Source organism: Littorina saxatilis, linkage group LG17, assembly GCF_037325665.1.
Source record: "Littorina saxatilis isolate snail1 linkage group LG17, US_GU_Lsax_2.0, whole genome shotgun sequence".
NCBI classification, from domain to species: domain Eukaryota; kingdom Metazoa; phylum Mollusca; class Gastropoda; order Littorinimorpha; family Littorinidae; genus Littorina; species Littorina saxatilis.
The window spans coordinates 340678-353098 of NC_090261.1; the positions used below are offsets into that span (position 1 = coordinate 340678).

At 47.3% G+C, this 12421-nt stretch overlaps 1 protein-coding gene across 7 annotated transcripts in view; it reads right to left on the reverse strand.

The window, feature by feature from the left end:
- LOC138953643 (cytoplasmic dynein 1 heavy chain 1-like) overlaps positions 1-12421 on the reverse strand; it is a 213050-nt gene that overhangs the window by 182119 nt on the left and 18510 nt on the right. For all 7 annotated transcript variants that reach the window (XR_011451579.1, XM_070325522.1, XM_070325520.1 and 4 more), the window contains exons 5-13: positions 9234-9420; positions 5662-5882; positions 5022-5242; positions 3601-3751; positions 2545-2636; positions 1870-2086; positions 827-913; positions 492-647; positions 208-333 (exon numbers count right to left, since the gene is read on the reverse strand). Coding sequence is in view for 6 of the 7 variants with exons in the window: in XM_070325522.1 (XP_070181623.1) it covers positions 208-333; positions 492-647; positions 827-913; positions 1870-2086; positions 2545-2636; positions 3601-3751; positions 5022-5242; positions 5662-5882; positions 9234-9420 (1458 nt within the window). In the remaining variant the exon portion in view is untranslated. The remainder of the gene's footprint in view (positions 1-207; positions 334-491; positions 648-826; positions 914-1869; positions 2087-2544; positions 2637-3600; positions 3752-5021; positions 5243-5661; positions 5883-9233; positions 9421-12421) is intronic.

Below are 12421 nucleotides of genomic sequence, written 5' to 3' on the forward strand. Positions count from 1 at the left end.
CCCAACAGCCACAAATTGAACACCAACTACAAAAGAAACAATGACTGATTAAAAGTAATAAAAGCAGACTGTGGTTACTTTAATTCTAATGGTTTTGTCACTGATCAGAAGTGGTCAGTAACTTCATAAAGTGGCAAGATCTGGTCATTCTATATAAGACACCACAGTGTCTGTATGTCAGTGCGGTGCAGTATTTGGTGTACTGACCTCCTTTGCCAGCTGGATGATCTCTGTCTGGAAGTTGACCCCCAGACGCAGGATGTTCTTGGTGGCCCCGCGCTGGCTGGCGATGGCAAAGATCTTCCCGGTCACCGTCAGCTGCTTATTCTGAACCTGAAATATACACATTTTAATTAGCCAAGTATCTGTCGCAAGCAGTCAAAATCATTTAGACATGTCTCATTAGTTAACGGATAATATGAGCTGAACGCTAAGAATTTCACAAAGAAATTCACAAACAAGTAAAGATGACAATGTAGAGAATACGGTACCTTTCTGGTCCAGTCGTCGAAGAGCTCCTGCGTGTTGAGCTTCATGCGGAAACTTTCCCCGTCCGCCTTGAGCTTCTGTCCCTCCACGTGTGTCTCCCAGCCCTTGCCCAGCACGTCCTCCACACGCCGCATGTAGGCATTCAGCTGTCGCTCGATCTGTATCACAGTACAGACACTTAGTGTTAGTCTGTATCACACTATAGACACCAACTGTAGTTTTTGTGCTCTAGTTAGATTTTGAAAAGCTCAGCACTTTTCTTTTTATACACACAGCCTGGTTTTGTGTGTGTCAGATAGGATAGTGTACGTGTTGATCAAAGGTGTGTGATACTGACCTGCCTGGCCCAGATGATGGACCCCGAGACCGGGGGGAAGTCGTGTTCCTTACTCATGCGACACGCCTTGCTCTGTGGATACTGCACCTGTGTACAACACAACGCAATGCATGAGGTGTCAATGGCACTTCACCTGTGTACAACACAACGCAATGAATGAGGTGTCAATGGCACTTCACCTGTGTACAACACAACGCAATGCATGAGGTGTCAATGGCACTTCACCTGTGTACAACACAACGCAATGAATGAAGTGTCAATGGCACTTCACCTGTGTACAACACAACGCAATGCATGAGGTGTCAATGGCACTTCACCTGTGTACAACACAACGCAATGAATGAAGTGTCAATGGCACTTCACCTGTGTACAACACAACGCAATGAATGAAGTGTCAATGGCACTTCACCTGTGTACAACACAATGCAATGCATGAGGCGTCAATGGCACTTCACCTGTGTACAACACAATGCAATGCATGAGGCGTCAATGGCACTTCACCTGTGTACAACACAATGCAATGCATGAGGCGTCAATGGCACTTCACCTGTGTACAACACAATGCAATGCATGAGGCGTCAATGGCACTTCACCTGTGTACAACACAATGCAATGCATGAGGCGTCAATGGCACTTCACATGTGTACATCACAATGCAATGCATGAGGCGTCAATGGCACTTCACCTGTGTACAACACAATGCAATGCATGAGGCGTCAATGGCACTTCACCTGTGTACAACACAATGCAATGCATGAGGCGTCAATGGCACTGTGCACCTCATGACTGCATGCCGCAACACACAGCAATCAAACAACACAAACTGCAGTTGCAACCATCGTTAAATCAGGAAAAAAGTAACAGGTGAGATCAAATATTGCATGGACAACAGTTGAAGCTGACAGGGGAAAAGGAGAGGGCTTAACCATATTGTTGAAGCTGACAGGGGAAAAGGAGAGGGCTTAACCATATTGTTGAAGAACACTGGCAGTAGCGTCATAATATGCGGAGTTGAGAAAATACTTGACCCCACACTGGCTGACCTTGAACTTTTCATGCAGTGACTCGATGTCGTCCTTGACCCTCTGGATGAGCTGTGTCTGGTACTCGCGGATGGCGCCACGGATGTGCGGGCGCACGAAGAGGGCGTTGAAGCGTGAGAAGATGCGGAACATCTCGTTGGCGTTCCTGGCGGTGCCCAGCTGGTCACGCAGGCGAGCCGTGATGCGAGTCTCCACGCGGTCGATGCGCTCGTCGTACCTGCAAGCAAACAGCATGCACCCTTCACACATTTACCCTGTGCCTTTTTCTCAAGTCAAATTAGTGTCATATCTCAAACTGAAATGTCCACCATCCTTCAATTTATGAAAGATGGGACTCAACAGATCCAATGTTCTCCCGCATAGGTAACTCTTTATTCAAAGTGCACATGTACCTCACATGTATGCAAATTATTGTTTAGGCAATAAAGTAGTCAGCCATTGCACTGAACCTCGGAAATGCTGATTTTCCATTGTCTACCTTTTCACATATTTCAACCAAAACTAGAAAGCTTTGCTGGAGTAACTGTGTACACTGGCAGCCATGAATTTCAAACTCTTCTGTGTAACTGTTAAAAATTCTTGAAGGCTTTCCAGCCTACCTCTGTGGTGAACTTGAACACACACACACACACACACACACACACACACACACACAGTGTGAAGTAAGAGACAAACCTCTTGATGGCGGCCTCCCAGGCATCAGCACCCTCTTTGGACACATCCAGAACATCCACCTCCTTCACGTTCTCATAGGCCAGGTTCACCTCCTGTGGAACACACAGCACAAGTCTCACATAACTGATAGATACCACCATTCCTTCCCACAGACAACATTCTCATAGGCCAGGTTCACCTCCTGTGGAACACACAGCATAAGTCACACACACGACTCACCTAGTGTTACTGATAGATACCACAGTATTATACCATACCTTCTCACAGACAAACTTGATGCAAGTTTCATTCCCGACAACTACATGATTACAGACATTCTCACACAGAAACTCATTACAGACATCACAGGTATCAGCCCTTTTTCCCCAAACTGTGTACAGTAACCTGACAACCCTTTCCAGCCATCAGCTGTCCACTGTTCTTGTCAACAGGGAAAGCTGAATAACAACAAGTAGCTGACTAGCAGAAGAAAAAAGTTCTTGTTCAAGTACCACCAGCATCTTTCTTTCTTTATTTGGTGTTTAACGTCGTTTTCAACCACGAAGGTTATATAGCGACGGGGAAAGGGGGGAGATGGAATAGAGCCACTTGTCAATTGTTTCTTGTTCACAAAGCACTAATCAAAAATTTGCTCCAGGGGCTTGCAACGTAGTACAATGTATTACCTTACTGGGAGAATGCAAGTTTCCAGTACAAAGGACTTAACATTTCTTACATACTGCTTGACTAAAATCTTTACAAAACTTTACTATATTCTATACAAGAAACACTTAACAAGGGTAAAAAGAGAAACAGAATCCGTTAGTCGCCTCTTACGACATGCTGGGGAGCATCGGGTAAATTCTCCCCCCTAACCCGCGGGGGGTACCACCAGCATCATACCAAATTGTCCCTGTTGTCAGTAAATCGAAAACGCATTATTATCAATGGTTCTATTCTTTTCCCCTCTCTGTCTGTTTAGGAAATTCAAACTATATTTCACAGAAATTCTCGTTCACCTAAGTGAAAAATGACACAATGCAGCCAAAAGACAAGAGTGAAAGGGGCATGTGGCACCTCAATGGCGTTGGCGTCAGCGGCCTCGTCCACCACGGGTTCGGCCTTCATTTCCTGCTCCTCGGCCCCGGGCGTCCCCGTGCGGCCCTTGGTGGTGGGGCGCAGCACTCGGATTATCACCTGGCGCAGCTGTTCGTGCTGACGTCGAAACCTGACACACATCACACCACGTTACATCGCATCACATCACACCACAGTATATTGCATCACTCGAGTAATCACCTGGCGCAGCTGTTCGCGCTGACGTCGAAACCTGTCACACATCACACCACATTACATCACACTACACCACAGTATATTGCATCACATATCTGACTGGTACTATGCTAGCCATACCAAAGTATGCCTGAAGCGGGCCCAACTAAACACTCCATATTGATCTGCAGAGAAAGCTCCAGCTCACTCTTACCCAAGGAAGATGGAGAGACAAGAAAAATGTACAGAAAAGACAAGAACACTACAAGAACAGAAAAATGCAGAAATCAACAACAACAATAAACTAACAAGTCGCGTAAGGCGAAAATACAATATTTAGTCAAGTAGCTGTCGAACTCACAGAATGAAACTGAACGCAATGCCATTTTTCAGCAAGACCGTATACTCGTAGCATCGTCAGTCCACCGCTAATGGCAAAGGCAGTGAAATTGACAAGAAGAGCGGGGTAGTAGTTGCGCTAAGAAGGATAGCACGCTTTTCTGTACCTCTCTTTGTTTTAACTTTCTGAGCGTGTTTTTAATCCAAACATATCATATCTATATGTTTTTGGAATCAGGAACCGACAAGGAATAAGATGAAAGTGTTTTTAAATTGATTTGGACAATTTAATTTTGATAATAATTTTTATATATTTAATTTTCAGAGCTTGTTTTTAATCCGAATATAACATATTTATATGTTTTTGGAATCAGCAAATGATGGAGAATAAGATAAACGTAAATTTGGATCGTTTTATAAATTTTTATTTTTGTTTACAATTTTCAGATTTTTAATGACCAAAGTCATTAATTAATTTTTAAGCCACCAAGCTGAAATGCAATACCGAAGTCCGGGCTTCGTCGAAGATTACTTGACCAAAATTTCAACCAATTTGGTTGAAAAATGAGGGCGTGACAGTGCCGCCTCAACTTTCACGAAAAGCCGGATATGACGTCATCAAAGACATTTATCCAAAAAATGAAAAAAACGTTCGGGGATTTCATACCCAGGAACTCTCATGTCAAATTTCATAAAGATCGGTCCAGTAGTTTAGTCTGAATCGCTCTACACACACACACACACAGACACACAGACACACGCACATACACCACGACCCTCGTTTCGATTCCCCCTCGATGTTAAAATATTTAGTCAAAACTTGACTAAATATAAAAACAAAGTTCTAAAGCCAAAATGTGAGTGCATCAGTTTGAAAGAGTCCTTACTTCCTCATGTGATCGAGGCGTGCCTGGAGACGTTTGTGCGCGGGGTTGACGCGCCACACCATGCGTAGATGCTCCTCCCTCTTCTTCTTGACCAGGTCGCGCAGCATGCCCTGCAGCTTGTCGTACTCGTCGTCCCACGCCGTGAAGACGTCAAAACACGACGCCAGCACCTTCTCAAACTCCTCGTACGGGATGTGCATCAGGCGACGCGTGCCCAGCACCTGCAGGAGGCACAAACCAACCACACTTCAGTCACTGACACAACACCCACTGCAGTACCAAACACAAACAACACTGTATAATCTTTTCCTTCTCTCAAGCACTGACATGTGGCATTCAAACACTGGATGCATCTTAACTGTAGGTAAGAGAACAAGGAGGTAGGGGCCTGTTGAGGTGTTGGGAAAAGCACAGTCATGTACACTACATGAACAGTGTTTGAGAGCAGCAGTGTGTGTGAGTGTGAGTATCTGGCATGTACATATAAGAGAATGTGTTTTAGCAGCAGTGTGTGTGAGTGTGAGTATCTGGCATGTACATAAGAGAGTGTGTTTTAGCAGCAGTGTGTGTGAGTGTGAGTATCTGGCATGTACATATGAGAGTGTGTTTTAGCAGCAGTGGGTGTGCCTGAGAGACTGACCTTGAGGAGCTGTGAGCTGAGGTCCCTGGAGATAGCCTCCACAAGGCGCAGGGCGCGCTGGATGGGGTACTTGGTGGGACGGATCTTGCGTAGGTGAACAAAGATACTCTGCAGCGCCACGCGTAGACGGTCCAGCTCGGTGGCCGACAGCAGGTCGTTGATGGGGAAGTCCTTCATCAGCTGGTTGTAGTCGTTGACGGTGGCCATGGCTTGCTTCAGCCCTGCACACACAGCAACAATGGCGTCAGGCAAAGTCAGGTTTCAACCCCCAGCACTCTACGCTCTATGGTACAGGTTTCAACCCCCAGCACTCTACGCTCTATGGTACAGGTTTCAACCCCCAGCACTCTACGCTCTATGGTACAGGTTTCAACCCCCAGCACTCTACGCTCTATGGTACAGGTTTCAACCCCCGGCACTCTATGTTCTATAGTACAGGTTTCAAGCCCCGGCACTCTACGCTCTATGGTACAGGTTTCAACACCAGGCACTCTAAGCTCTATGGTACAGGTTTCAACCGCCGGCACTCTACGCTCTATGGTACAGGTTTGAACCCCCGGCACTCTACGCTCTATGGTACAGGTTTCAACCCCCGGCACTCTATAGTACAGGTTTCAACCCCCGGCACTCTACGCTCTATGGTACAGGTTTTAACACCAGGCACTCTACGCTCTATGGTACAGGTTTCAACACCAGGCACTCTACGCTCTATGGTACAGGTTTCAACCCCCAGCACTCTACGCTCTATGGTACAGGTTTGAACCCCTGGCACTCTACGCTCTATGGTACAGGTTTCAACCCCCGGCACTCTACGGTACCGGTTTCAACCCCCAGCACTCTACGCTCTATGGTACAGGTTTGAACCCCCAGCACTCTACGCTCTATGGTACAGGTTTGAACCCCCGGCACTCTACGCTCTATGGTACCGGTTTCAACCCCCGGCACTCTATGCTCTATAGTACATGTTTCAACCCCCGGCACTCTACGCTCTATGGTACAGGTTTCAACCCCCGGCACTCTACGCTCTATGGTACAGGTTTCAACACCAGGCACTCTACGCTCTATGGTACAGGTTTCAACCCCCGGCACTCTACGCTCTATGGTACAGGTTTCAACCCCCGGCACTCTACGGTACAGGTTTCAACACCAGGCACTCTATGCTCTATGGTACAGGTTTCAACCTCCGGCACTCTAAGCTCTATGGTACAGGTTTCAACCCCTGGCACTCTACGCTCTATCGTACAGGTTTCAACCCCCGGCACTCTACGCTCTATGGTACAGGTTTCAACCCCCGGCACTCTACGCTCTATGGTACAGGTTTCAACCCCCGGCACTCTACGCTCTATGGTACAGGTTTCAACCCCCAGCACTCTACGCTCTATGGTACAGGTTTCAACCCCCGGCACTCTACGCTCTATGGTACAGGTTTCAACCCCCGGCACTCTACGCTCTATGGTACAGGCTTCAACACAAAGCACTCTACGCTCTACGGTACAGGCTTCAACACCAGGCACTCTACGCTCTATGATACAGGCTTCAACCCCCGGCACTCTACGCTCTATGGTACAGGTTTCAACCCCCGGCACTCTACGCTCTATGGTACAGGTTTCAACCCCCGGCACTCTACGGTACAGGTTTCAACCCCCGGCACTCTACGCTCTATGGTACAAGCTTCAACACCAGGCACTCTACGCTCTATGGTACAGGTTTCAACCCCTGGCACTCTACGCTCTCTAGTACAGGCTTCAACCCCCGGCACTCTACGCTCTATGGTACAGGCTTCAATACCAGGCACTCTAAGCTCTATGGTACAGGCTTCAACACCAGGCACTCTAAGCTCTATGGTACAGGTTTTAACACCAGGCACTCTACGCTCTATGGTACAGGTTTCAACACCAGGCACTCTACGCTCTATGGTACAGGTTTCAACCCCCGGCACTCTACGCTCTATGGTACAGGTTTCAACCCAGGCACTCTACGCTCTATGGTACAGGCTTCAATCCCCAGCACTCTACGCTCTATGGTACAGGTTTCAACCCCTGGCACTCTACGCTCTCTGGTACAGGCTTCAACCCCGGCACTCTACGCTCTATGGTACAGGCTCCAACACCAGGCACTCTAAGCTCTATGGTACAGGCTTCAACACCAGGCACTCTAAGCTCTATGGTACAGGTTTTAACACCAGGCACTCTACGCTCTATGGTACAGGTTTCAACACCAGGCACTCTCCGCTCTATGGTACAGGTTTCAACCCCTGGCACTCTACGCTCTATGGTACATGTTTCAACCCCGGCACTCTACGCTCTATGGTACAGGTTTCAACACCAGGCACTCTACGCTCTATGGTACAGGCTTCAACACAAAGCACTCTACGCTCTATGGTACAGGCTTCAACCCCCGGCACTCTACGCTCTATGGTACAGGTTTCAACCCCCGGCACTCTACGCTCTATGGAATACGCTTCAACACCAGGCACTCTATGGTACAGGTTTCAACCCCCGGCACTCTACGCTCTATGGTACAAGCTTCAACACCAGGCACTCTACGCTCTATGGTACAGGTTTCAACCCCTGGCACTCTACGCTCTCTGGTACAGGCTTCAACCCCGGCACTCTACGCTCTATGGTACAGGCTCCAACACCAGGCACTCTAAGCTCTATGGTACAGGCTTCAACACCAGGCACTCTAAGCTCTATGGTACAGGTTTTAACACCAGGCACTCTACGCTCTATGGTACAGGTTTCAACACCAGGCACTCTACGCTCTATGGTACAGGTTTCAACCCCCGGCACTCTACGCTCTATGGTACAGGTTTCAACCCAGGCACTCTACGCTCTATGGTACAGGCTTCAATCCCCAGCACTCTACGGTACAGGTTCCAACCCCCGGCACTCTACGGTACAGGTTTCAACCCCCGGCACTCTACGCTCTATGGTACAGGTTTCAACCCCCGGCAATCTACGCTCTATGGTACAGGTTTCAGCACCAGGCACTCTACGCTCTATGGTACAGGTTTCAACCTCCGGCACTCTAAGCTCTACGGTATAGGTTTCAACCCCCGGCACTCTACGCTCTATGGTACAGGTTTCAACCCCCGGCACTCTACGCTCTATGGTACAGGTTTCAACACCAGGCATTCTACGCTCTATGGTACAGGTTTCAACCCCCGGCACTCTACGCTCTATGGTACAGGCTTCAACACCAGGCACTCTACGCTCTATGGTACAGGTTTCAACCCCCCCGGCACTCTACGCTCTATGGTACAGGTTTCAACCCCCGGCACTCTACGCTCTATGCTCCACTACTCTGCGCTACTCAAATCTGATCAAACTGGGAGCGCAGTGAAGGGACTGTTGTCTTAATGGTGGACTAATTGCTCCACATAATACCCCCTTTGTTCCCTGATCTGCCAATGGATTAGAACAAGTGAACACTTGTAGATTAAGCAAGTACCATCACAATTTAAGACTGTTATGAAAGAAGCGTTCACTAAAAAAGTGTTTGGGTTCAGTCCATGTAATCCGTGTAGACAGTGTACAGTCCAGGGTTGCTTGTGTATAGGAGTGACCCACCTGTGTCTGAGTCAAAGCTGACGGTGGCGTGGAAGCGCTTGCCGTGCTTGAGGATGTCCAGGGTCAGCACCACCTCGGGACTCTCGCGCCTCTCCTGGATACGCAGCAGGGCTCGCTCCAGGTTGAGCCAGAACGAGATCTCCTGCAGCGCCGTGCCCGAGGCAGGGTCACGGTCCAGCTTGGTCACCTGCAACACCAAGGTCACAAGCCTGTCACCATGTTGCGATATGATGTCCTGCTCCACCCACTGAGCTACCAGGCTTCTTTGACTATTCATTACAAAACAAGAAGGGCAAAGCCCATACGACTCACATGCTTGACCTTGACCTTTACATGACCTTTTCCTACCAAAATACATGTGACTTGGGTCAAGGTCATCCAAGGTCATGCAACACAAAGCTGTTAATTCAAGACAGGAAGTACAATGGTGCTTATTGGCTCTTTCTACCATGAGATATGGTCACTTTTAGTGGTTCACTACCTTATTTTGGTCACATTTCATAAGGGTCAAAGTGACCTTGACCTTGATCATATGTGACCAAATGTGTCTCATGATGAAAGCATAACATGTGCCCCACATAATTTTTAAGTTTGAAACAGTTATCTTCCATAGTTCAGGGTCAAGGTCACTTCAAAATATGTATACAATCCAACTTTGAAGAGCTCCTGTGACCTTGACCTTGAAGCAAGGTAAACCAAACTGGTATCAAAAGATGGGGCTTACTTTGCCCTATATATCATATATAGGTGAGGTATTCAATCTCAAAAACTTCAGAGAAAAATGGGAAAAATGTGAAAAATAGCTGTTTTTTAGGCAACATTTATGGCCCCTGCGACCTTGACCTTGAAGCAAGGTCAAGATGCTATGTATGTTTTTTGGGGCCTTGTCATCATACACCATCTTGCCAAATTTGGTACTGATAGACTGAATAGTGTCCAAGAAATATCCAACGTTAAAGTTTTCCGGACGGACGGACGGACGTCCGGACGTCCGGACGTCCGGACGACTCGGGTGAGTACATAGACTCACTTTTGCTTCGCATGTGAGTCAAAAAGCATCCAAAAAAAAAACAAGCTTGTTCAGTAACTATGCCAACAAAAAAAGTATCAAATATCAATTAGAACAGAAGGATAATGCTTTTCAGTTGTTGGTTATAAGCCGAATTAATACCTGCAGATAGCACTTTTATCGAACTATGAGGCTTACCAACAAACAAACAAGGCACTTCAACACAGAAAGCCCTGAGACAGAGAGGGCAAGGCAGGCGTCACCAACAAACAAACATACAAGGCACTTCAACACAGAAAGCCCTGAGACAGAGAGGGAAAGGCAAGCGTTACCAACAAACAAACAAGGCACTTCAACACAGAATGCCCTGAGACAGAGAGGGCAAGGCAGGCGTTACCAACAAACAAACAAGGCACTTCAACACAGAATGCCCTGAGACAGAGAGGGCAAGGCAGGCGTTACCAACAAACAAACAAGGCACTTCAACACAGAAAGCCCTGAGACAGAGAGGGAAAGGCAGGCGTTACCAACAAACAAACAAGGCACTTCAACACAGAATGCCCCGAGACAGAGAGGAAAAGGCAGGCGTCACAAACAAACAATGCACTTCAACACAGAATGCCCTGAGACAGAGAGGGCAAGGCAGGCGTCACCAACAAACAAACAAACAAGGCACTTCAACACAGAATGCCCTGAGACAGAGAGGGCAAGGCAGGCGTTACCAACAAACAAACAAGGCACTTCAACACAGAATGCCCTGAGACAGAGAGGGCAAGGCAGGCGTTACCAACAAACAAACAAGGCACTTCAACACAGAATGCCCTGAGACAGAGAGGCATGGGTGGGAGCCCAAAATGTTGCCAGGACTGAACATTTTGGAAGGCCGGGGTCCAGGGGCAGCTAAGGCTCCGGCGGGGTGCAGGGGCAGCGCCCTTGCTGAATTTTAGCATTTTAGAGAGGGTTTAGGTGGCCCCTCCTGACTTGTAAACTTTAGAACAAACAAGCTTTTCGGAGATGCATATTATATACATCTTGTAAATTTGAAGGTTTTTGTAACTGACCAGCTGAAAATTAATTTTAGCATTTCATGAGGGGGCTATTTGAGCCTCTGCTGGCTTTAAAACTGATAACAGCAAACAAACAACAACAAATGGGGGGGGGGGGGGGGGAAAGAGAATGCACAAAATCAAAAACCTCTATACTTGAAGATGTTTGGTTGTATCCCTCTTGCTAGGGACAGTGATGTTCCGAGGCGTCGGTCATCGGTCATAGACCGATTTAGGTTGTAAAATGACCGATTGCAAACACCTCTGTCCCGTCAAATGTCCGATCCGATCGCGAAGTCAGCGGTCATTGTCCGATAGTATCACGTCTGGAGCGGTCACTGCAAGAAGAATCTGTACAAACTGAAGTATCAAACCCCGTTAAAACGAGTTCGAATCGGGGCCTACTTGAACTTCAATTTTCACTCTCGGTCGAACAATAACACAAGGGACGCAACTCTCGACCGAACAATATTACAAGAGCCACAACTCTCGCTACTTTTGACAGCGACACTTTACTTCCGCCGACACATTTCTGCAAAGATGCCGCCGAAGAAAAAGGTTTGCGTGGGAAAAGGTCGTGGGAAAAGGGCAGACACTTTTGAGTGGCTTTGTTAAAAAAAGGACGACACGGACAGTCAAGTTGCAGGGCCTTCGGCCCCTTCGGAGATTGAAGCCTCAGAAGGTGAGCCAATAGATCTACAACCTCAGGAAGAGACGCAAGAAACGAAAGTAGGGGCGACCAGAAAGTTTGTGCAGAGCTGGTTTTCTATGTTCCCTTGGCTCAGCTACAGCAAAGAACAAGTCGCGTAAGGCGAAAATACAACATTTAGTCAAGTAGCTGTCGAACTCACAGAATGAAACTGAACGCAATGACCGTATACTCGTAGCATCGTCAGTCCACCGCTCATGCTCATGGCAAAGGCAGTGAAATTGACAAGAAGAGCGGTTTAGTAGTTGCGCTGAGAAGGATAGCACGCTTTTCTATACCTCTCTTCGTTTTAACTCTCTGAGCGTGTTTTTAATCCAAACATATCATATCTATATGTTTTTGGAATCAGGAACCGACAAGGAATAAGATGAAAGTGTTTTTAAATTGATTTTGAAAATTTAATTTTGATAATAATTTTTATATT